Source organism: Astatotilapia calliptera, chromosome 22, assembly GCF_964374335.1.
Source record: "Astatotilapia calliptera chromosome 22, fAstCal68.1, whole genome shotgun sequence".
In the NCBI taxonomy this organism is placed as follows: domain Eukaryota; kingdom Metazoa; phylum Chordata; class Actinopteri; order Cichliformes; family Cichlidae; genus Astatotilapia; species Astatotilapia calliptera.
The window spans coordinates 95726-121702 of NC_137442.1; the positions used below are offsets into that span (position 1 = coordinate 95726).

Consider the following 25977-nt stretch of genomic DNA (forward strand, 5'->3'; position numbering starts at 1 on the left):
AAGAGAGAAAAGAAAAAACAAGTGAGAACCTAAGAAAGAAATTTTGAAAAAAACACAAACAGAAAACCTAAAAGTGGGAGGAGACAACACAAGTATAAAAGCCAAGAGAGGCACACAGAGAACAAACAGACAGAAACATATTGGGCCAGCCTGAGGAAGGCGAAACTACGCCGAAACGTCGCAAAGGCCCAATAAAGTGCACTGAACCCAAGATATGGGTAATTTTTTGAACCAGGGCAGGGACACCACCACCCAGCCCCATCGATGGCCCGTGCACGCCAGGCTACCAGCTTGATGGTGGCCTGTTCCTTACTTAACACCTAATCAGCCCGATCGAACACTCCTATCTGCCACTTTGACCTTTTTATTCCGTCAAATTTTGACCCATTTACACAAAGTCCAGAACCGTTGGTGCTATCGACATGGGGTCTTCACCAGGGTGTCCAGAGGACCCCAACCCCCCCCCCCGGTAGATACCACTTTCATCCCTCTACGACACTTACTTTCCCAGTTATTCCATTTTATTCCGTCAACTACTGGCTATTACCCCCTAACCTATACGTTAACCCTCATCATACCTGCAGTGGGCCACTGGAGGGAGACAAATCACCAAGCTCTGAGATTCAAATTTTGCACTACAGACCTCACAGTGTCTGTCTGTGTGCTTTGGTGTGTGTGTGTGTGTGTGTGTGTGTGTGTGTGACAGAGAGAAAGACAGACAGAGAGAGAGAGAGAGAGAGATACAAAGCTCTGAGATTCAAATTTTGCACTACAGACCTCACAGTGTCTGTCTGTGTGCTTTGGTGTGTGTGTGTGTGTGTGTGTGTGTGTGTGTGTGTGTGTGTGTGTGTGTGTGTGTGTGTGTGTGTGTGTGTGTTGTGCAAGGTCAGAACTGCTTGTTCAACTTCTTACTATCGCTGTGGAAAGATTCAGATACAAATATCAGAACACGTTTCATAAAGAACAATCAGTTCTGAGCAATGAAAAGAACAATCAGTTCTAAACAAGGAAAAGGTCATCATGCAGTATTCTATCATCAATAAACTTATATCACTAAAAGCTTATACTGACTACTCAGTACAGTTTTCCATTGACACTCTCCTAGCACCTTGAGGAGCTGTTGTTGTGATTTGTATAAATGAAACTGAATTGAACTGGTCAGTTCAAACACTGACAGAGTAGGTGTGATGCAGCTAAGTGGGAAACATGCTGCTAAATAAAATAAATGAGCTTGTAAAAATATGAAGTAATAATAGTAATATTTACAGCAGTACTATCAGTAAAAAAAACCAAACGCAAATCAATACATGTGTAAGTGCTGAACATAATATTTACAGCAGTGTGTGGTTTGCTGCATCCTGCAGTTCAGAGTTCAGTTTATCTTCTATAAAAAAGCAAACAGACTCTTTGGACCAGCTGTGCTCAGTCTGCAGTCTTCATGAGACGCCTCTCTCCGAGTTTACCTCAGAGCTTCTTCCCTCCAGATCTCACAAACACAGCAGGCCCTCCTGATCCAGGATGCAGCTTTTGTTCAGAGTTTTTCTGCTGGCTCTGATTCTGCAGAGCTGCAGTGCTGAAGCTGCCGCAAAGGAATGTGACCTCCCACCGAAGTTGCGACAGGAGGTACTGCACAAGGTGGGAACTCACAGAAACATCTGCCAAGTCACTACTTGTTGACTGATACCTCTTTACAGTGAAAGGAGGCTACAAAAATATATTTGGTAATTTTTCGGTCTGCTGTGCAAAAATCTGCTCAATTAAGGCTAATTTAAAAATAGAGTTTTAAGTACTATGAACATTCAATGCATTCTGGAAAAAAAGCATACAGTCAAGGCAATTACAGCGTAAGAAGGTTAAATGTTTTTCCTTTCTTTAAAATGTCTTCAAGGTATTCATTACATTAAAAAGTATTTGCAGTATTATTTGTATCTCCTATGCAGTTTAAGGGCAGATGCTACCACACGGTTCTACTTTACCTACATTTCAAGTAATATTAGGAAACTGTAATAAATCCAGAAAACAAATGCTTGTGGGTTTACCCTAGTTCCTCCTCACAGGTGTTTGAGTCACGATGGGTTCTGGTGGAAGCGTTCTCAGATTATCCAGCAGGTCTGAGGTTGGTGAAGCATGCCAACAGCTCCCTGATGGAGATGAAGGAGGCATTCAACAATGAAACCTTTCTGTTCATCGAGAGAAACATAGTGTAAGTTTGTCAAACTGAGGACAAACAGCAGTTCAGTACCTGCTTACTTTCTGCAAAAGTTTTTTTTACTTTATTTATTTTGTTTACAGCTCTGGAAAATGTCTTGTGTTTCAAGTCAACATGTCCATTCCTGATCCCGAGACTTCCAACCACAGCATGGTTCTGGACAGCCCTGGTAAGTCCAAAACAGGCCCAGACTAGACCTTTTATTAAGACATTTGGATGTGAAAGCAGCCAGAGAAATGTAATTAAAAGATTTTTCAAAGTATAAAAACAACTTTCCTAATGTTGTTTGATTTTGGTTGGAAGTGAGAGGTTTGTTCTGATGATTCACAGCAATAAAAAGAAAAAACAAACACTAACACTGCTACCATGATGTCTGACCTACTGAGATAACACCACAGAGCACAGCAATGTTCTCAGTATGGCCACAAGGTAGCTAACATACCAGTGGCCAAGAGAGTTAGACCAGAACCTTGTGAAAAGGATTTTTTTTTAAACTTCCACTTTTTATTTATCAAGTGTTAGGTAATTAAAGTTGTCAGTTAGGTTTTTAGAGATCAGAATGTTGACATATTGGTAAAACCTCAACCACAGGAAAATTTTCTTTTAAAATTCCCTTTTGTATATTACAAAATTTGTACTTAAAAAAGGCAGAAATTGGAGTTTCTGATCTGCAAACTAAACTACAGAACTTTTTTTTAGGGGGACGCCTGTCTGTCTGTAGCATCTGATAGGTTCAAGCTACAAACCTATCTGCTGGAACGTTGAGGACAATATAATTACACAGCAAAGCAAGACACAAGTAGGCACAGTTCTTCATGTTTCTCGTGCACGGGAGAGAAAACCGGACAGGCGCCGTTCCTTCGCTTGACCCCAGTTGCTCTCGTCCGTTCTCCCGTACCACTGTTCTTTTATTGAGGTTACATGAATCTGCATAGGTTCATTAACATATGACGTCTACATACACACAAAGAGTACCTTGCCTGTGTGTGTGTGTGTGTGTGTGTGTGTGTGTGTGTGTGTGTGTGTGTGTGTGTGTGTAGGGTCAAGATGTGACCCTGTGAAGACTCTGGTGCTAGCTGGTGCCAGGCGTCTAGCAGATCTATCTGAACAAAGAGCTCTTATACTTAAAGAGATATACGTGTGTTTGGTAACCCATATATCAGCAAGCTAGGAGGTGTGATCTATGCCAGAACACTCTTTAGAGGAGTGAACGCACTCCCCTCATGAGACATTCTTTCAATCTACAAATGATTATATACTTCTAAGCATATATGAGTAAATGTTTCTAAGCATAAATGACAATCAACAATACAAAACCTAACAGCATCAGTCATGGGGAACTGTCATGGTCCTGGGTCGTGCGACCCGGTGTTTTGTGTTTAGTCTATTTTGATGTTTATTGATTGTTTAGGTTCATTAAGGTAGTCCAGCCATTTGTATATATCACCCTTGCATTACGTCTCCCTTGCCCTTCGTGTGTTTATGTCTGTGCGTCTTGTACTGTCAAGTTCATGCTGTCAGTATTGTCACCTCCCCCTATACTACGTCTCCCCGGTTCATGTCTCATGTTTCCTGTTTTACTTTGAAGGCCTGCATTCACTGTCAGTGTATTCAGTTTCACTTCTCCTGTCCTGTCGTTAAGTTCATGTGTGTCAGCTGCGTTCCCATGTGTGGCCACTTTCCCTGATCATCCCTCATGTGTATTTAGTCTCTGTGTTTCTTACAGTCTGTGTTGCGTCGTCTGTGTTCCCACCCTCCGTGTTTCCATGCCTGGTCTGTTGTCTTCCAAGCCATAGCCTCACCATCGTTTGTTCCCAGTTTAGGTTTCTGTTTAGCCACGTTATCCCTGCTGTATTTGTACACCTTGTTTTCATTAAAGGCTCGCCTTCTGTTAAAGCTCACTCCCGTCTGCTCACTCGTGTACGCACCTGGGTCCATTACACGCATTCTCCACTCGGTCCGTCACAGCGGACCGTGACAGGGAACTACTTAAAGAGGAAAACAAAATCTTCCAACGAGGTCTCAACTGTTAGTCATTATTGTGGTGAGATGTTAAGGATTTTTTTAAATGTGTTCCCATTAGGAGTTATGGAGTTTGGCGGGTTGGTGTCTCCATACAATGATCAGGGCCGAGCAGATGTTTACCAGGGCTGTGCAGACTGTCTGACCGTTGTCTACAGCGGCGTCTTTCAGGGAATTCCAGGAAGGCTGTTGCTCATCTACAGTAAGAATGAAACACCCTAACTTTACAGAGTCATCAGTGAGAAACTGAACAGAAAATTCATGCAAACAGGAGGCAGAAGTGTCCACTGTGCACTCAGCATCACATCATACCAAGTGAAACACAGACAGTGCCCTGAAAGAAATTCCCACTGAAAAAAGGAACATCTGAAAGAATTTGACTGTTTTTAAATGAGCAAATCCTAATAATAATGAAAGTTTCAGAAACTTTAGAGCTGAGAGTTCAACAGGATCATATCGACCAAGGGGACAATCTTCTGAAATGGAAAACACAAAGCAGAACTCAACACACTGAATTTAGCAGGTGCCCCACAGAGTGTTCTCATGAAGCTACAGTATTGTGAAAAGCCTTGAATGTTTCTGAAAAAGCCATGAAAAGGAACTAGACCACAAAACTAACTCCAAATGCAAGAGCACCGTGAATAACAAACCTTCCCCTTTGCTCTTGTTGCTATCTTTCTGTCACAAGTCACTCCTGACGCTCAACTCCACCCAGCCCACCCTGACTGCACTCTCCGTGGATGGTGGACCCCAAGTTTTTTGGTTTTTTTTCAGTGCTTTGAATTGTTTTTCTCTGCCTTTCAGGAAAAGAAGGGAAGCATACGGACACTGATGAGCTGAAGGCGGGTGAGAGCATCCACAGGAAGCTGGCAGAGTGCCTCAAGTTCAATGTTGAGACAACCTTCATATATGATGGCAAGGCAGGTGAGAGAGAAAATCTGGAAATTAGCTAGCATTTACACTACCTGTTGAAAGGGTTAGTGGTGTTAGTGTGAATAATGCCATTTTCTGCAGTTTCTTTGAAACTGCCTTGCACGGGGTTTGAGTTACATTTTCTCATTTTGTGGGTGTGATCCAGTCAGCCGGCACACGCACATAAACACCACTCCAAAAGTTTCCTGAACAGAAGACAAAACAAAATGATTAACTTCTTACTTTTCAGAGTTGTACGAGCCGGGGTTCACTGACTGATGCTACACAACAATCCAGCATCAAATAAGGTTCAGCCACCCTGTTAAATAGGGCACAGATAATGGGCTCATCAGCAGCAGGTGATTGTTGGCAGGTGTAGCCGGCGAGAACAAGAGTTCTCACACACACACACACACACACACACACACACAAAGAGAAACGGTCAAAGGAAAAAGAGAGAGATAGGGAGGCAACAACAGCAGGACCCTGTCAGAACAGGCAACATTTGGTTTGGGGGTTACCACCACGACAGCCACCAACCACCTTTCAGCCGCAGCTCAGTGCAGCAGCTTCGGCAATGGAGGTGCGGAACATGGTCCATTCGGACTCAATGTCCGCAGTCTCCCTCAGAATGCTGCTGAAGCTCTGCCGGAGGTGTACGATAAAGATCTCGGAGACCGGGGCACACCCTCACTATACGTTTAGGCGCACCATCTCTGTCCATCGTCCTCCCCCTCCACCTGATTCAACTCACCACCAGGTGGTGATCTGTTGACAGCTCAGCCCCTCTCTTTACATATCCAGAATATGACTAGAAAATCGATCATTGACCTGCGGCCCAGAGCGTCCTGGTGCCATGTGCACTTATGGACACTCTTATGTTCGAACATGGTGTTCATTATGGCCAAACCAATTTGTCACAAGAAATGACCTCTTCATCTTCTTTCTGCTGCAGCAATGACAGTACTGTTGATGAACTGCCTCTGTGTGAGTACATTGTAACTAGAGATGGCACGATACCACTTTTTTATGTCCGATACCGATATCATAAATTTGGATATCTGCCGATACCGATATGAATCCGATATAGTGTGTTTTTTTTAATCAATAAAACGTTTTTTTAATATCTTGCTGCATTTTGTATATGTTTATACTCAAGTTTAAATAAATAACAACACTAAAGCTATTCTGTTATACCTGTATGTAAAAAATACACTGCGCCCAAAATATTTCATAGTTCAGCAATACTGATCAATCTAATAAACTTAAACCTACTCCATCCTCCCTATTCTGGTATTTTAAAGAGTACTTAGCAGAAATATTAAGCAACCTAACTAATAGGGTTGCAAGTTCCCAGCAAAAAAAAATAGGGAACCACCCCCCCACCCTCCACCTCATGATGCTTAATCGATGTAATCAAATTTAATTTGATGCAGGGGGAAAAATGCACAGAAATAAATTATTTTTTCAAGAATAATTAAATAGATTCAACGTCTTTCTTCAACAGAATTGCAAAATTCACAGATGGTACTTTCCCAAAGGAAAAAGTACTATAGCTTACTAGGGTATATTAGACTTAACAGTTACTATATACAGTAATGGACTTCTATATATTTTACATCAGATTAAAACCCCCCCCTGTCCCCTTCTGGCTGCCTCTGCCTCAATTTTATCCCACAACTTAGACATTCACATTATTCACACTCTCATTACACATACATATAGGATCTTGGGGGTGGGCACAATCACGGAGTCCAAATCACCATCAGGGTGTATACCTCACCCCTGACGTCGTTGCCCACCTCTCAATTTTAAATACACTTAGTCATTGAGGGTTAGCAGGAGGGACTATGCGCTTACCTGCTGCTCCTTGGCAGGTAGCTCCATGCCCTCCTGGGTTTTAATTGCACCTTAGAACACATATGCATCAACACTACAATGAGCGGGTGGAGGGAGGTTTGGAGTCTTCTCCCACCCCCGTTCTCTGCGGCCTGCTGGAGCGGGAGGGCTAGTAGGAGGAGTTGGCCGTCCGACTGCGGTCTGGGGTGTGGGGCCTCCCTGCTGCTGCGGAGTCGGGGTGGTCTGCCTCTCCCCACCGCAGGGAAAAGGGCAACACCACCTGGGTCTGGGTGCAATTCCCCCCTCCAGGGGCAAGGGTACCTAGACCCGGTTTGTAGAGTACGCTTGGGGAGTGTGATTGTGTGTACAGCGTCTCTTTATGTCTGTCTCCACGTTGGTTGAGTGTGGAGTGAGTGCATATGAGAGCATGAGGGTGGGAATGGATGTTTGTGTCTGTGTGTGCCTGTATGTCTGTGTCTATATGTCAGGTTGGGTATCAGACGCCACCTCTCTGGGGACATCTCAGGCCCTCCAAGGTTTGGAGGCCTATCTCCACCCACCACCACTTCCCCTGCCGGTGGCGGACTCCCTCGGGTGTCGGTGTGTTGGTGGTTCTTTGTGTCTGGGGGTGGGTGTCCGGGTGCACACCGGCTCACTCCTTGGCGGCCGCTTGTCGGGGCCTGGGGCCTGGGGCTCGCTCGGGCCCCTTTGGAGGTGGGGTGCCCCCGGCCTCTCGGCCTAGGGCTCGGTCACTCAGGCGCAGCTAGGGGCCGGCGGAGCTCACGGGCGCGTCACTGCAACTCCCCCTGACTTCTGCTCCGCGGCTGCTGGGTGAGCCCTCATCTGGGACTCTCCTCAGCTCTTACTGGGACAGTGGCGCGGCTGCCCCTCTGTTGGTCTTCCATGGTCTCTTGTGTTCTGGGGGCCTCTGGATGTCTGGAGTTTTGATCTCCTCCATACCCGCTTCACACCCTGGAGGACGGGGCTGTGGCCCCCCCACACTCCCTAGCAGATCATTACATGGAGAAACCTTTGGAATGCAAGCATGCTGATCCACACAGGTATGCACACATGGGTATTCACAGACGCGGACTAAAGCTTTCTTGGCTGCTGCCTCAAAGCACACTGTGCGCTGTCTATCTTGCGTGCTGCACAATATCGTTTATTACTTAGTAAATACTGATATCTATGACTAGCTAGTTTATTGTGATGGTGCTTTGTTTTCTCTATTATTATGTTGCTCTTTGTTGTTTGCTGTCTCCTCTGTTTGTTTTTGTTTGTTTGGTTTTTTTTTTTTTTTCTCCATACAGGTGACCCAGGAGTTTTTTTTTTTTCTCTCTTCCCCCCCCCTTCTCACCGTCTCTTCTCCCCTTTGGTTTTCTTTCTTTCTCTCCCCCTCTCTCTCTCATTCATTCCCCCTGTCCTATTTATTAAAAAAAAAAAAAAAATGACAAAGGATGAACTGAAGCTCTGCCATCACGTAATGTCGCATACTGCTGTTTCTGATGTCATTTAGAAAAAATAATAATAATAAAAAAAAAAAAATAAAACTTTGGGTGTAAGAGTCAGATAATTATTTATTAAAAGCTAGAAATTTTAAATGAGAATAAGAAAGAAAATTATGTCTTTGTGCCCCCTTTTCCCTGTTCATGCCCTATCGCCCACCTGGCTAAACTTTGCTAGATCCGCCCCTGCACAGCTACCAGCCGTCAGCTGTAGAAAAAGATCCTGGTGTAGAAAGTAATATTAAATAAATTCTAACAACAGCTTATCAAGCTTAAAAGTGCTGCTGTTGTTCAGCCGCTGGTTTCCTCTTTCTGGTGAGAAGTGGGCCAAAAACAAAGAAGACAGACGGAGTCGCGACACAAAAGCCGATCAGCTGATCATTAAGCAGTTTCACGATTGAAGTAGCATCAGGACAGAGAGAGGCAGTCGCTCCATATATCTGTTAAGCTTAACACTGGAATGCTTTACAAACATTCAGAGATGAACTTACACATTTGCTTTACTTCTCTCTCGGATAACTTCCTCGGAGATGAAATGCTGGTGAGGCTACAAATACACACAGCCGCTCTATCACGTGATGCATACTGCTGCGAGGTGCTACGGTTATGAGCCGAGTTACGCCATGTAGCAAGTTCTGTGAGGTGCTTTTTTGATATTTAATGGATCGATTACATTTTTTATTTCTCGCCGATATCCGATCCAGTAATTTGAGTCAGTATTGGACCGATACCGATACGTAATATCGGATCGGTCCATCTCTAATTATAACATCATGATATCAACAACAATGGACCTGTTTTCACCCTACCCTGTACTGTCATTAATAGACGAGTTAGGAAAATATAACATTTGAAGACAATTGCAGAAAATAGTAATAAAACTAGGATGGGTGATATTGCCCACACATAATATCACAATATTATGATGAGTGATTAAATATTATCAGTGTATTCTCACGATAGCACTAAATTTCACGATATGACAAAATACAGAAAAATACACGGTAGCTTTGAGTGCAATAACTTTATTGTGAAAAATGGGTCCTTTTGGGTCCTTTTCTCTTGTAAAGAGTTCTAGGCCAGCCTGGTCATTTTCCGCGAAGTATGGCATACATCTACTTTGCCGGGGGGCGGGGGGGGGCGGAGGGTGTGTTCCAACTGCAGGGGAATCACACTCCTCAGCCTCCCTGGGAAAGTCTATGCCAGGGTGCTGGAAAGGAGAGTCTGTCCGTTAGTTGAACCTCGGATACAGGAGGAACAAAGCGGTTTTCGTCCTGGTCGTGGAACACAGGATCAGCTCTTTACCCTCTCAAGGTTAAAGTGTGCATGGGAGTTTGATGTCCTTTGATGTAGTCTCTCTCTTCACTTGCATACCCACCACGGAGGCCGTGGAGACTGTCAGAAAACGACTACAAGAAGACAGCTCCTTGGAGGACAGGACCAACTTCACACCCGATCAGATCTGCACACTGTTAGACCTCTGCCTCACCACTACATATTTCAAGTACAACGAAGGCTTTTACAGACAAAAACATGGCTGTGCCATGGGCTCCCCCGTGTAACCTATTGTAGCAACCTTTACATGGAGGAAGTGGAAAGGAAGGCTCTTGGCTCTTTCAAAGGAAGAGTACCCAGCCACTGGTACAGATATGTGGACGACACCTGGGTCAAAATCAAGACACAAGAAGTGGAATCCTTCACTGCGCACATTAACGCTGTGGATAAAAATATCAAGTTCACCAGGGAAGACACAAAGGACAACTGTTTGCCTTTCCTGGACTGCGCTGTGCACATTGAAGAGAACGGCAAACTCAACATCGAAGTTTACCGGAAGCCCACACACACGGACCAGTACCTCCTTTTGACTCCCATCACCCTCTGGAGCACAAACTTGGAGTAATTAGGACCCTACACCACTGGGCAGAACATGTTCCCTCTAAGCCCGAAGGAAAAAAGAAGGAACACACACATGTAAAGGAAGCACTCAAAACGTGTGGCTATCCTAAATGGGCGTTTTTAAAGTCAGCAAAGAGGCACATGTTAAGATTCAATATTGAGGAAGGGTACAAGAGGTGATCGAAGAATAACCACACCGATCCGGCCGGGTGAAGTCAAACGATGATTTTAATGAATACACGCGTGGGAAGACACTCTGTACGCAGACAGCCAGTAGTCTTCAACTTAATCAAAGCATGAACAGATATTTTATAGCATCAGGGTTTGTTTACTGACGCCCCTTCATACGTCACAGACACATTTTATACATAGATCAGATCAACATCATCATGACTTTTCACCCAGAAAATCATCTCCTATTTTCATGGCTTGGTACTTTCCGTTCTTATCTTAAAATGAATTGTTCCTCTTTCTTGTCGAGACAACAAGAAACGGTTCCTCTTTTACCGAGACAATTTTGTAGTTACAGCCAAACATAACTAACCTCTTCCTCTAAATAAATCTAATTTAAAGTGTGTGTGTGTGTGTGTGTTGACCTCACATGCTCTTTCTCAATTCACCTGTTGCACTTCTGACCTTTTACCAGACCAGAAGCTCACTGAGACTATGTGTATGTCTTCTACTAAATAAATGTTTTAATCAAGAACCTCTACTAAAACCTTAATATAAAATGATAAAGCTATCTGTTACATTGTTAAAGCCTCGTCTTAGCCTGCGGCTCAAAATAACTTCCTGCTTCTTTCTGCATACAACTTCCTGTCAGCCTGCAACTCAGTCTTTCTGAAAGAGACACTGTCTAAACCTTGGAATGCAATATCCATGCTGCAAATTATATTATTAATGCAATAACAATTATTTAACAATAGCAGTAAAATAATTTCCCTCCTCAACACTCCCCCTTTTGACCTCTGAAAACCAGAGGTCACAATACATTGTGTCCTCACGCAGACCCTTCTCTGGTGGTCTCGAACCTCGAGATCTCCAGGATCCTCGCCCCTCCTGTGGTCGCCGAGATCAGTCTTCTGCAAAGGAAACAAAACACCTTTTCTTGCATCTCCCTAACTTATCCTATCTGGGACTCTTTAATTAAAAGCATGATCCTAATTATGCTCTTAACTTATTGACTTGTATTTATGTATACTCTTCAACGTTACTCATCACTTTAAACTCTTTGAGCCCTGCTTTCACGTCCAGTTGCTCGCTCTATTTTCCCTTATCTGATCATCAACATCCTGTGCACAAATTGTCGCTGCTGCAAGTTAATCTACTCCAAAAGAAAACAACCACTTTAATCAATTAAGTTCAAGCATATAAGCAATTACTCCTGTATACATTTCATCATAGCTAAATGCTGCCTTGAAACAACTCCTATGTGTTAACACTAACTTCATTTTAAAACCTTATATTTCCTATGTTATCACCTGTTTCGGTATAGCCTTTTTATTTCATTTTGCTCCTTTTAATGTAACAATACCTCCTAATTCTAGTTTATCAGACTTAACCAAAATATATGCTTTCCTTCCTCTTTGGTCCTTCTTTAAGTTCAGTTAAAAGCTAAATGAATTTAAGGCCTTTTGCCTGGAATCAATACTGTCATGTGTGTTTCTTAACTCTGTGTCTGTAAGCGTGTGCAATCCTTCATGAACTCATATTATCCTCACAGTAGATTGGCTAATCATAGCGCTAGCCAAAGGCTCGTGACCCTCCAGAGACAAATTTGAGCCACAACTCCTTTAAAAGCACAAAATGCAATATGTATAAAAATCATTTCTATTTATAAGCTCCCCCTTTTATCCTAAAAATACCTCCTATGTAATATCTGTATGTGTAAGCCTACATTATAACCACTTCTTCTAAAGATCAAAAAATCAAACCTGTTCTACCCCTTCAACCCTCACTAATTTTCCCTCTAAGATTTATTCACAGCTTTGAAAAACTGGCATTGTATCTTCTAAACAGGATTCATGGTCCTGGGCCATGTTGGCCCAGCATTCTTGGTTCCTTGTATTTTCGCTCCTTATTTAGGCCAGGTTTTCTGAGGTGTCCTGTTGTGGTGTTCCCTAAGTGTTTTTTCCCTTTGTGACTCTTACCCCCTTGTGCCCCTCTGTCTATTTATGAGCTCTCGTCTCTCTTTGTGTTTATTCCATGTTTCCCCCAGCCTGTTATGTCTGTGTTCTCCCCGTGCTCTGGGTGTATTTAAGTTGTGTCTTCTGATATTGTAGTTCCTGGTTCGTCTATATTGTTTCCCCTCGGTCTCCCTGCGTCTCTTGTGTATTTCCCCGGACCTCCCTGCATCCTCGTTTCTGGTTTGTGTTATTAGCTTACCCAGTTTTCCGGTTTCTTGTTTTTCCACCAGTGCTGTTTTGTGCCCACCGTTGTAAATAAATATTCACCTGCACCAGAGCTGCCGCCTTTTGGGTCCTTTTCTACAACTCCACACGGCTTGCCTCGCAAACCGTGACAAGTTCACTTTTAATCCTTTAACCTTAACTTAAAAATACCAGTTTCAGTTTTACCATATCCAAATGATCAAAAACCCAAAAGGTCCTAAAATGATCCTAAATTATTAAGCAATTAAATTATTAAACCCTAAACCCCCCTTTATCTTGATACATTTCATGTGTCAAGATACTATACAAAACTTAAAACTGCTCAGTTTTCCCCACTCATGATCCAATCTATGTCATAAAAATAAACTTAAAACAGAACAGTTATCAGTCATGTGTTTCTACAATTAATGGTAACTGAGTTACATCAAAAAATATTTCCCCTTTAGCATTTGGCATTCTCCCAACAATATACTATAATCTCATAATCTAACCCCACCTAATAAAACAAAACAGAAATTTTCTCTGGTAAAAACAAATTGTTTGTCCACATTTATTCACCCTCACATTCACTCACATGCAGTCACACCATATATTTGCTGATAGTGGAGCTTCCCGCACGATCAGATACTCCACCCTCAGCAAAATGAGCTCAGTCATTTTTATTTTCCATAGGGAAATATTTCTTTATGCTTTTGGACTGGATTGACTCGCATAAAATCCTTTTTACAGGGACTTACGACCTTGATCAGTCCCCACAGGTAGCTCTCCTCAGCCAATTGTAATCTGGAAAGCCCCCTTATATTTGCTCCTCCCGAGAACTTTCAGCGCCGTTATTCACTGTTGCAGGCCTGCTTAAAACAGAAATGAAAAAAAAATAGAGCTGATTGTTAGCTCATAAAAACAAAACAAAATCACCTGACAGGTTTTCTTTAAGTGCACTGTTACAAAATAATGGGCCCAATTTTAGACATGTCCATGTTTCCTAAAACTCCCTCTATTAAAAACAAAAATAACAACAACAACCTACCTGACAGAATCAACCCATCACCACAACAACCTTAAACACACAAATCTTGCCACCACATAATTTCACCTCCTCAATACACCAAAAGTCTCATTAAAACCACTCAATTTGCACACAAAAATCACCCCCTTATGCTCTATAACATACTTCAATTCAGCATAAAACCCCCTTACGACATCATATAATCACTAAACTATAAATTTCCTACCCCAATCTGCACTTCTCGTCTCTGCTATGCTTCCTCTTCCTGAAAGTCACAGTCACACACACACTCCAGCTAATTTGCATACTGAGTCATCTCTCAAGAAGCTGTAACAACAGAAACATATGTTTAAACATTCCCAACTCATTAAATCATTTTATTTCTTCCAACAGTGATCACTAGTGTTGATCACTCAGTACGAGAGCACTCCTAAGTCACTCTTTTTTAAAACTACTTTAATCCCTTTTTCGTTTTCATAACTCCCTTTGTCATATGGCTTATTCTATTCCTCAATTACAAACTCAAATGTATTTTATTAAACATTCACACCCTTGTATCATTCATACAAAATAGCAAGCTGTTCTTCATTGCCTATGTTTGTGTTCTTAGCTAGGTTTAATCAGTGTCTATGCATTAAACTCCATGAGCTTGTCTTGTCTTGTCTTTATAAGTTTAATGCATTTTCTGTTTGTGTGTGTGAATTTGCATATGGTGCTTTTACAGTGTGTCAGACTCCTTCATAATTTTGCCTTTAAACAGTCAATTTTCTCCTCCCCAAATTTACTAACCCAAATTCTGATTTCCTACCTTAAATAGCAGCATTCCTTGTCCTCAGCCAGAAGGTAGGGCTCCACTTGCCACTTTCCACCTCCACCCTAGCCCAGCGGTCTTACCCGTCAGGTCCGAGAGTATTCGTGACTGTGCCTGCCTTAGGTTGTCCCAGGGTTTCGAGGTGGGATCTTACCCGTCATGGGCTATCCAGCCTTCCATACTCGCCTGATACGGGGCCCAAGTGGGCAGGGGAGGGAACACACTGGCTCTGGGAATTAAAGGAATGTAAGCTGCTTCCTTCATTGCATCTTATGTTAAACTATCTCTATAATAAGCTATCTCAATTCTGACTCCTTCCTAGAATAATTTCACATATGGCACTTTGTGTATGTGTGTTTTCTATTCATTAATGTAATTGTCAGTTATTTTCTCTCTTCATTTTACTTTATTTATCTGTTTGTTTGTAACGTTCTACTTTAGTTCTACTAAACCTTGATGTAAAAAACAATACTCCCTTATTTCACGCACACACTCTGCATTTTGCCTACGCACACACTTCTCTCTCAGACTTCCTCTGTTCACACATCACCTTGCACTCACTCTACTATCAACTTTCATAGTGTTATTATTATTTAGTATTTTGTACACCTCACACAGAATCATTCAAATCGAGTACTCACAGCATTCACATCACAACCTTCAACTTTCACTTTCGATCCTGCAAGACGCAGAGATGGACATCTCCTTCACCTAACATAAAACTAAATTACCATATCAACATACAATTACTGAAATTCAAACTCAAATACACCATCTGTTTTAATAAAGTCAAAGAGTAAACAGGTGTACCAAGTGTATGTACTTATGTGTTTTAAACTGAAAGAAAAAGAAACTCAAAACTCTCATAACATCACTCATGCATCTCTTAAATTAAAAACACTTTCAAACTTTAAAACCTCCTACTTTACATCACCAAAGAAATACCTCTCACACCTTCATTCATCATTCAAAACCTTCTAGTCACCGCATTCACACTTAAACTGTGACTAGAGTTGAAGAATATAACTCAAAACACAATTTCCTAAGAGTATTTTAGACATGCTTGTCATAATCAAAAAAGCAAGTAAAAAACAAACAAACAAAAAAATTGAAACCTCCATTAATTCTCACCGCACACGCAAGAAATTGAAAAAATAAAACCCACCAGCAGCTAATGCTGGAGAACAGTTACTACTGAAAGTCATGTGTTAGTCTTAAGTATATACAGTGCACTCAATATATTTATATATCTACATCCAAACTCAATCAATTACTATACATCCACTACGGCAACTCAAAACTTTATTTATAGTCCTTTGCTAAACATAAATGGCATTTTAAACACACACTCTACAATGTTTGCAGCAGTATTTGTAAAACCAACTGTGGCTTAAACAGTTCACTGCTTACTCATTTGCATTTTCACTCACACACACACCTCCAAAAATAGCAGCAGGCAGTCAGTGCATTACTGACTCGACACACAGAGATCTCTTATTACAAAGACGTCTTATATTTACAACTACTGTCAGATCTGTCAGCTTTAGCGCCTAACCAATTTAGACAAATTTAAAATAACCGCCCACCAATTAACCAGTATCAAGACTTTAACTGTTTCTGGCCTCATTTCTAAAATCCCTAACTCAATTTAAAAGCGTCAACCAACCCAAACTTTGCCTGAAGCTCTATTTTTGGCATTTCACAGCCAAGGCTTACCTCGAAGTGTTAAGTTAAAGTTACACGCCCGAAGACCAACTTCTCCTGTCCAAAAAAGCGCAGATACCGTTGCAAACGGTAAGGAGACTCTAACTCCTAGCTTAATTCCGGGATGCCCTGTACCCCACAGCTAAACCACACTGAACTAACCCTCTTCGCCGAGAGGTCAATGTCGCGCGTCCACGACAAGGAGGGAGCGTAACCTCCGGGCTCTGCGCTTCCTAGCAGACTCGAACTGCCGTTCTAGAATAATTTAGAATATTTTGAAACAACAATCAACACCCGAAACAAGTGTATAACTGAGGCAGGTGCAACCTAGTGGCCAATTTGACCGCTCAGGTCCACTCTTATGACCAAATTTGGACTCTAACCAACACAATAACCAATTCCCTACCAACTACTTGAGACTCTAACTCAATTTCTTTGGGACTTCAACCCATTATTTAAACTTTTCTTATCAGACTCTTAACTACTTTCATTTCTTCTTAGCAGAACTCTAACTGCTTCAACTCATGAGATTTTCATCAAAATCAAAACAGACATCCACCAGTAACTTCAGTGAGTAGACTTAAATTTTATCATGTCCAATTTGGCACACTTTGGAAATAATTCAACAGGTAGTGCCTTACCTTTTGGATAAGCCGGCTTATGCCCACTCACTTAGACCACTGGAATTCACGTCTGCCCGTCAGACCACCCAAGACCCCGGATTTCTCCGTCCAAACCTCCAACTCTCCTTCCCCAATAACCGGACGAAGCCCCCAAATGTTAAGATTCAATATTGAGGAAGGGTACAAGAGGTGATCGAAGAATAACCACACCGATCCGGCCGGGTGAAGTCAAACGATGATTTTAATGAATACACGCGTGGGAAGACACTCTGTACGCAGACAGCCAGTAGTCTTCAACTTAATCAAAGCATGAACAGATATTTTATAGCATCAGGGTTTGTTTACTGACGCCCCTTCATACGTCACAGACACATTTTATACATAGATCAGATCAACATCATCATGACTTTTCACCCAGAAAATCATCTCCTATTTTCATGGCTTGGTACTTTCCGTTCTTATCTTAAAATGAATTGTTCCTCTTTCTTGTCGAGACAACAAGAAACGGTTCCTCTTTTACCGAGACAATTTTGTAGTTACAGCCAAACATAACTAACCTCTTCCTCTAAATAAATCTAATTTAAAGTGTGTGTGTGTGTGTGTGTTGACCTCACATGCTCTTTCTCAATTCACCTGTTGCACTTCTGACCTTTTACCAGACCAGAAGCTCACTGAGACTATGTGTATGTCTTCTACTAAATAAATGTTTTAATCAAGAACCTCTACTAAAACCTTAATATAAAATGATAAAGCTATCTGTTACATTGTTAAAGCCTCGTCTTAGCCTGCGGCTCAAAATAACTTCCTGCTTCTTTCTGCATACAACTTCCTGTCAGCCTGCAACTCAGTCTTTCTGAAAGAGACACTGTCTAAACCTTGGAATGCAATATCCATGCTGCAAATTATATTATTAATGCAATAACAATTATTTAACAATAGCAGTAAAATAATTTCCCTCCTCAACACACAGAAAAGAAGATCAGACACCAGCGAGGGAGGATAAGAAGGACAGACGCAACAACATTGTCATCCCCTATGTAGCCGGTGTATCAGAAAAACTCAGGAGAGTTTTCTCCAAGCATGACATCCCGGTGCATTTCAGACCCAGCAACACGCTCAGACAGAAACTGGTTCACCCAAAAGAAAAAACGCCAAAACACAAACTTAACAATGTGGTGTATGCTGTACAGTGCAGCGAGGAATGCTCAGACCTCTACATTGGAGAGACCAAACAGCCACTTCACAAGCGCATGGCACAACACAGAAGAGCCACCTCCACAGGACAAGACTCAGCAGTCCATCTGCATCTTAAGGATAAAGGACACTCTTTGAGGATGCCAATGTTCACATTTTGGACAGAGAGGACAGATGGTTTGAAAGAGGAGTGAAAGAAGCATCTATGTCCACTGTGAGCGACCATCTTTGAACAGAGGCGGGGTTTACGACACCAACTCTCTGCCATCTATAATCCAGTTTTGAGATCCCTTCCCAGACGCCTTAACGCCCACTCACATCCTGGGCCATCTGACCTCAGGAATTCGCATGATAAGGTGGGGCCAGGTTTCACAATGAACACACCCGAAATTCTGGCTGATTGGGTCCCACACCCAATTTCACACCTTGGCTCAGGCGATTAGAGGATCATCAGGGGGTCCTTTTGTCCCTCTGTGGGGGGAAACTCCCACTAGGTTTATATCTGGGACTCTCCACCATTTGACCTTAGAACTGAAGAAGCTTCTCGGATGAGAGGTGAAACGTCTTCAAGCAACTTAAAGAAGTCCAGACGCTTTTCTTTGCAAGCTCCTTTGACTACGATGACCTGGATGACTGAGAACCTTCACAGACATGGGAGTTTGCCCAACCAGTCTACATGTGTTTTGTGTACTTGGAGAAGGCATTCGACCGTGTCCCTCTGGGTGTCCTGTGGTAGGTGCTGCGGGAGTATGGGGTGTCTGGCCCATTGCTACGGGCCATTAGATCCCATACAACCCTCACTACCCTCACCTATGGTCACAAGCTGTGGGTAGTGACCAAAAGAACGAGATCACAAATACAAGCGGTGGAAATGAGCTTCCTCCAAAGGGTGGCTGGCCTCTCACCTTAGAGATAGGGTGAGAAGTTCAGCCATCAGGGAGGAGCTTAGAGAAGAGCTGCTGCTCCTTCACATCGAAAGGAGCCAGTTGAGGTGGTTTGGGCATCTGACCAGAATGCCTCCTGGGTGAGGTGTTCCGGGCATATCCCACTGGGAGGAGGCCCCAGGGCAGACCCAGGACAACCTGGAGAGTTTATATCTCTCAGCTGGACTGAGAACGCCTGGGTGTTCCCCCGGACAAGCTGGAGGAGGTGGCTGGGGAGAGGAAGGCCTGGGCTTCTCTGCTTAGGCTGCTGCACCCGCGACCCGGCCACCATGAATCATCATGAATCGTGAATGATGTGATATGGCATACCCCTAATTAGTAATACTAAGATAGTTATTTTTACAGGTGCTCTGATGAAATTTGCAAAAATGGTTGAAAATCAGCTGAACCATTTCCTCAGAATAATTTTCAGTGTGATAGATTTTCTATGTACAACTTGTTCCTGAAAGCAGTGAATGAAGCCCAGCTGTAAAGCTCTAGCAGCTCAGACTGAATATGCATATCTTCGTGTGCTGATGCAGAAAATGTCTAAATGTTCTTCTGCTTGATTCTGATCTGCTGCTGAGTCTCTCATTAATCAACATTAAACATTCATCTCTGTGCTACATGAACTTCACTGTGATTTTATTTCATAGCTCACCATTTTATTATCAAAATCTGATGACATCTCTGAGTGAAGGAAGTGGCACTGGCAGGGATCGTTTTGTTTTGAACAGTAACATGACATGTGTAATGCACGTTTTTATCTGAGTGTGTTTAAGAACCTGAAGTTGAGAGTCTGGTTTAGAGAGAGTTGACTGTCAGTATTGAGACTAACAATAAAGCCATGACCCAAAAACACAGAATCAGAGCAGAAGCCTTCCTATGAAAATCATAAAAGCAAAAATCAATGACTCAGTAGTGTTGCAATGAATCAATTTCATTAGACTGAGCTTCTTTATTGTTCTAACAAATACGAATCAAATAAAATCGAAACAAAAACTTCAGAAACACCATCCTGTCAGATGATGTGGTTTGGTCCCTCATCTGTGGAGACCAGGGCTGTGTAGAGATGTTTAAAGGAGCGGGTGCTCAAAGTTAAAAAAAAAGGGGCACATAGAACCAGGCTGAATAACAACAACACGCATTCCATCTAGAATCTAATATGGAATCTTATCATACTATATCACTGTCATCAGGTGGGGACAAAGCAAACGTAGGCCATGTTTTACCTGATGGGTACAATGTTGCTCCTGCTGATGATAGTGCTGGAGGGCAGGGCTCCACTGATCTGAGACTATAGACGTTAAAGAGTCCACAGGAGAGATGGGAGCTGATCAAGTGTTATGAGATAATAATATAATTCAAAGATTGGTGACAGTGCGTGGAACTATAAGGCAACAAACTGTGAGAAAAAACTAGACTCTGCCTGTGACTCACTCTTTGCCTCTCTTCCTTCATCTCATCATCTCATCTATTACTCTCCACTTGCTGTCCATCTGAGAACAAGGCACAATTTGCTGTTGTATTAATCTGTTCTTTAATTATCCACACTCAAAAACTCCTGCACCCAATCCATAATAAAGTAATAATAGAAACCGTTATAGAACCAAAACATTGTGTTTATTATTGTTTTTATACTTGAATATCTCTGCAATGCAACAACTGGTACAGGTGTTATTGTTACCTGTGCTCTTTGTAATCCAGCTGCTGAGGGATCCACAGCCTCACACAGCTCCTTATGTAGTTGTTGCTGTTCTGAGAGTCTATGGTGCATGTGGTGTGATATGCCCATGTAGAAAGGACAGCACTGAGACGCTGGACTTCCGGTATGATGGCGCCTGTGTTTGGCTTTGCCGCTGCCGGCCGTGGTTTCTCTGTGCTGTTTTTTTCGGCCTTTTTGCTTTCGCTTTTTGTCACTAATGTGTTGGCTGCCCTTGTCTATGATCGCCTGACGCTATTATCCATCCGATCCTCTATGATAAGTCAAGATGCCTTATCCTCCTGCGGTATTTTCCATCCTCCGCTGCCGACACCGGTGTCTGGATCTTCGTTAGGTGTCATCAGTGGCGCCTTTCTGTGTCCGCACAAGTCACGGAGAAGGAGAGGGAAAAGAGCAGGTGTCCAGGTAAAACTCAGACTGTTCTGGAAGCGGGGACTAACTGTGCCTGGATCTATGAGACGGCGCTACCTCAGGAGTGTTCATCCAGACTCTCCTGTTGTTTGGCCTTCCATCCCCGCGGTGAGTGGAATTTATGAACGTCGCGGATCAAACTCTCTGTTTCTTCGTCCCCTAAATCGGGCCGCTTCTGTTAATAATATGTCTTCTACTTCGCTGAGAGTGGCGCTTTTCAACGCTCGATCAATGACTAATAAAACGTTCCCGCTGAACGATTTTATTCTTTCCAAGAAACTGGACTTCTTATTTCTAACCGAAACCTGGCAGCGCGATGGTGACTTTTCATCCTTCATTGAACTCTGTCCGAGTGGGTACTCATTCATCAGCCAGCCTCAGACGTCGGGTCGAGGAGGAGGTGTCGCTGCGGTGTTTGGAAGCCGGTTTTACTGTCGCGCAGTGTTGGTCGGACATTTTTCATCCTTTGAACTACAGCTGGTTAGAATTGGAAATAAAGATCCATTTTACTGCGCTGTAGTGTATCGTCCACCTGGCCTAAACACTATGTTTTTAAAGGAGTTCAGTGACTTTTTATCCTCGACTTTGAAGCTGTCCAGACTGGTTATAGTCGGGGATTTTAATATACACGTTGATGATGACTCTGACCTCTTTGCCAGAGGTTTCCTTAGCGTCATGGATTCTTTTCATTTTACTCAGCATGTGTCTGGTCCCACACACACCAAAGGACACACACTGGACCTTGTTTTTACTTTAGGTTTAAACATTGATTTTATTTGTACTGAGGACATTTTTATTTCAGATCATCATTGTATTCTTTTTAATCTGTCTTTTCATTTGTCCTTCTCTCCTATTCGACACGTGGTTAGCTCTCGCATCTTAACTTCCTCTAGTGCTGTTAAATTTTCCGATGCTTTTAATTTAGTTTTATCTCCCTATAATGATGTTCATTTTTTAACAAATCCTTTTAATAATCATTGTCTTTGTATTTTAGACAATGTTTGTCCTGTCAAAGTTAGACTAGCTCCGGTTTCAAAGTCGTCTCCCTGGTTAAATGACAGCATTCGCTTCTTAAAGCGTTGCTGCCGTAAGGTTGAGCGTTTATGGAGGAAAACGCGTTTGCATGTCCATCTCCTTTATCTAAAGGACCTTTTAGTCTCTTTTAACACTTCAGTTCGAGATGCGAGGGCGGCCTATTTCTCAGATTTAGTGTCTAAGAGCAGAGGTAACCCTAAGGTACTATTCGACACCATTAGTGATATTGTTGCTCCTGCTCCACCTGCTGTCCCAATTTCATCAAATGAAGATTGTGAAAAATTTCTTTCTTTCTTTGTTGAAAAAGTCAGTAACGTGAGGAACAGTATCTCTCCTTCTGTGTCTCTCTTGTCTGATCCAACTCAAGCTAGGCCTGTAATTTTAGAAAGATTTTTACCTGTGTCCTTACCTGAGCTGGTCAAGTTGGTTAATTCAATGAAAGCATCCTTCTGCTCTCTTGATATTTTACCTGGATCTTTGTTTAAAAATGTCTTTCAGTCTATTGGTCCCTGTGTGCTCACAATTATTAATACCTCACTGGTTTCTGGTCAGGTCCCTGTTTATTGTAAGAATGCTGTTATTCACCCACTGTTAAAAAAAACCTAAGCTTGATGCTTCTCTTCTCAGTAGCTACAGACCGATTTCAAAATTACCGTTCATTTCTAAGATTTTAGAAAAGGTTGTGGCTAAGCAGCTTATAGCTGTTCTAGATGAATACAGCATTCTGGATAAATTCCAATCTGGCTTTCGTAGAGCTCACTCTACTGAAACTACACTTCTTAGAGTCTCCAACGACATTTTAATGAGATGTGATGCAGGAGAATGCTCCGTTCTGTTGATGTTGGACCTGACCTCCGCCTTTGATACTGTGGACCATCATATTCTGCTAGATAGGCTGAGAGACTGGGTGGGTATATCAGGGGCTGCTTTGGACTGGTTTGAATCCTATTTGCATGAACGATCCTTTTCTGTGGCTACCTCTAAGTACAGTTCCTCTTCTACTTTTCTTGCCTATGGTGTGCCACAAGGTTCAGTTTTGGGGCCTTTATTGTTCTTACTGTATTTACTTCCTCTTCAACACTTATTGAGCACTTTTAAGGACATTTCGTATCACTGCTATGCAGATGATATTCAGGTATATATCTCCTTTAAGCCCCATGATGTTTCCAAGCTACAAATTTTGCACAAGTGCATAGACTCCATTAGATGTTGGATGGCTGGAAACTTTCTTCAACTAAATGAGGAGAAGACTGAAGTTCTTGTTTGTGCTCCTAAAACTTTTGTACCTAGTGTTATGGAAAACTTGGGTCCACTTGCTACATTTGCAAAACCGTCTATCAGGAGCCTTGGTGTTAGTATTGACTCAGCTCTGACTTTGGATGCCCATGTAAAATCTTTGGTTCGCTCCTGTTTTTATCATTTGAGAAACATTGCTAAGCTGAGTCCCATTGTATCGTGCTCTGAATTAGAAATTGTCATTCATGCATTTGTTTCATCTCGTCTGGATTATTGTAATTCTTTGTTTACTTGTTTATGTAAAGCCTCTTTGGATCGTCTGCAAGTTGTTCAGAATGCTGCTGCAAAGCTTCTGACCAAGTCCTCCAAGTTTTCCCATGTCACACCCCTGCTGATTCAGCTGCACTGGCTCCCCGTTAAATTCAGGATCCAGTTTAAGGTTTTGACCTTGACTTTCAGGGCCCTGCATGGACAAGCACCAACATATATAAGTGAACTTTTGCATCCATACATTCCCAGCAGGTCCCTGAGGTCATGTGACCAGGGATTGCTTGCTGTCCAGCACACGAGGCTGAAAACAAAAGGCGACAAAGCTTTTGGAACTGTGGCCTCCAGATTGTGGAACTCTCTCCCTTTGAGCCTGAGATCTGTGGACTCAGTGGTCACTTTTAAAAAACAGCTAAAAACCCATCTTTTTAAACTTGCTTTTAGTTGATTTTTATTTTTAGGTTTTAGCTTCTGTGAAGCACTTTGTGATTTTTATCTTGAAAGGTGCTATATAAATAAAGTTTTACTTACTTACTTACTTACTTGCCTTTACGCTGGGCTCCTTTTTTATTCTATTATTTTCCTTTTTTTTCTCAAAACATAACACTTAACAAAAGACTAATATATATTTCTACAATACAACATCATCAAAGTCTTTCTTTAAAAGTTCTAGCTGAAACCAAATCTGTTATCATGTAGTGGCAATATTGAGATCCCGTTTCTCTTTATTCTTTCGTCTACCTTGTGTTCCTGTTTCTCTTTATTATGTGAATGCCTTACTACATTCACACAATAAAGAGATCCTACACCCGTTTTAAGCACAAAGTTCAGCTTCTTCACCTCTTTTCAGCAGAAAATGAAGCTTCTACATCTGTTTTAAGCTGAAAGTCCAGCTTCTTCACCTCTTTTCAGCAAAAAGTTCAGCTCCTTGAGCTCTTTTTAGCAGAAACTTCAGCTTCTTTACCTCTTTTCAGCAGATAGTTCTGCTTCTTCAGCTGTTTTCAGCAGATTCCACTACACGGCATTCACACTACATTTTTGCAGGAAATGCAACTTTTTCTAGTTCTAGTTGCTCCGTTTCTTTGGTGGTTAACTACTCCCTCAGTTTTCATCCAATTTCTACCATTAAAACTTTAAACTGTTCCGCTCCTTCTGCTAATTCCTGCTATATCTTTGGGTTCTTATAACTTTTGTACTTTTTGAATTATTAAGCTTTTTATGCCATTTTTTGGCCCATTTCGATGAATAGGACCACATTACGAGTGTGCTCACTGATGTTGCTCGCCGGGGTGAGCTGTGTTTTAGCTCAGTGAGATGAGCAGCTGTTTTGAGACTGGGAGGTCTGAGTTTGAATCTCGGCCATGGCAACTTTTTCATGTCTTTTCAACACAAATTTCAGTTTCTTCAACCCTTTTCAGCAGAATTTTCAGGTTCTTCACCTCTTTTCAGCAGAAAGTTTAACTTCATCTTTTTTAAGCACAAATTTTAGTTTCTTCACCTCTATTCAGCAGAAAGTTCTGCTTTTTCAGCTGTTTTCAGCAGATTGTACTACATGGCTTTCACACTGGATTTTCGCAGGAAATGCAACTTATTCTAGTTTATTTATTTTTCTCCTTATGGTAACTGAGAGATGAGAGCCATTATATCTCCCTTTTCCCTAACCAAGAACAACAATAACATATAAAAACAGCTTTTTATACAACAGTATCAACTAAAGCTTGTACTTAACAGAGCCTACCTAATACAAAGAAAACAGCACACAGTTGTCATCAACAGCGTGAATAGCAACTGCAACATTCAGTGCTGTTAGCAAGGATTAGAACAATTACAATCTCATAGAGAAACAATAGAATAGAATAGAATAGAATTCAACTTTATTGTCATTGCACATGCACAGGTACAGGGCAACGAAATGCAGTTTGCATCCATCCAGAAGTGCTTTAGTGATATAGATATATTACAATATATATTAGCAATAATATAGATATGTGAGTATATTACAGAAATGGGTCTATTATGGTATGCTATAATGTACACGGTATGAGGTATGTTGTGAATATTCTATAACTATAAGTATGTACAGGTTGTAGTGAGTACAAGCTATGTACAGGATATGAACAGCATATAAATATGAAAAACTATACAGAATATCAAATAATTAACTTTACAGAATCTGAGATATACAGCTATACAGAAATGGGAACTATGCAAGTTGTAAACAGTTGTAGGATTAAAGATTATCGAATGTACAGAATGATTATTTACACAGAG

At 41.9% G+C, this 25977-nt stretch overlaps 1 protein-coding gene across 2 annotated transcripts in view; it reads left to right on the forward strand.

Annotated features, from left to right (window-relative positions):
* Positions 1-534: 534 nt before the first annotated feature.
* LOC113014716 (saxitoxin and tetrodotoxin-binding protein 2-like) overlaps positions 535-25977 on the forward strand; it is a 34709-nt gene continuing 9266 nt past the window's right edge. Inside the window, exons 1-5 of one of the 2 annotated variants that reach the window (XM_026156428.2) lie at positions 535-1635; positions 2058-2203; positions 2293-2378; positions 4293-4433; positions 5036-5155. In XM_026156428.2, the coding sequence (XP_026012213.1) occupies positions 1519-1635; positions 2058-2203; positions 2293-2378; positions 4293-4433; positions 5036-5155 (610 nt within the window). In that variant the 5' untranslated portion in view covers positions 535-1518. The remainder of the gene's footprint in view (positions 1636-2057; positions 2204-2292; positions 2379-4292; positions 4434-5035; positions 5156-25977) is intronic. The other variant, XM_026156427.2, reaches the window with a different exon arrangement.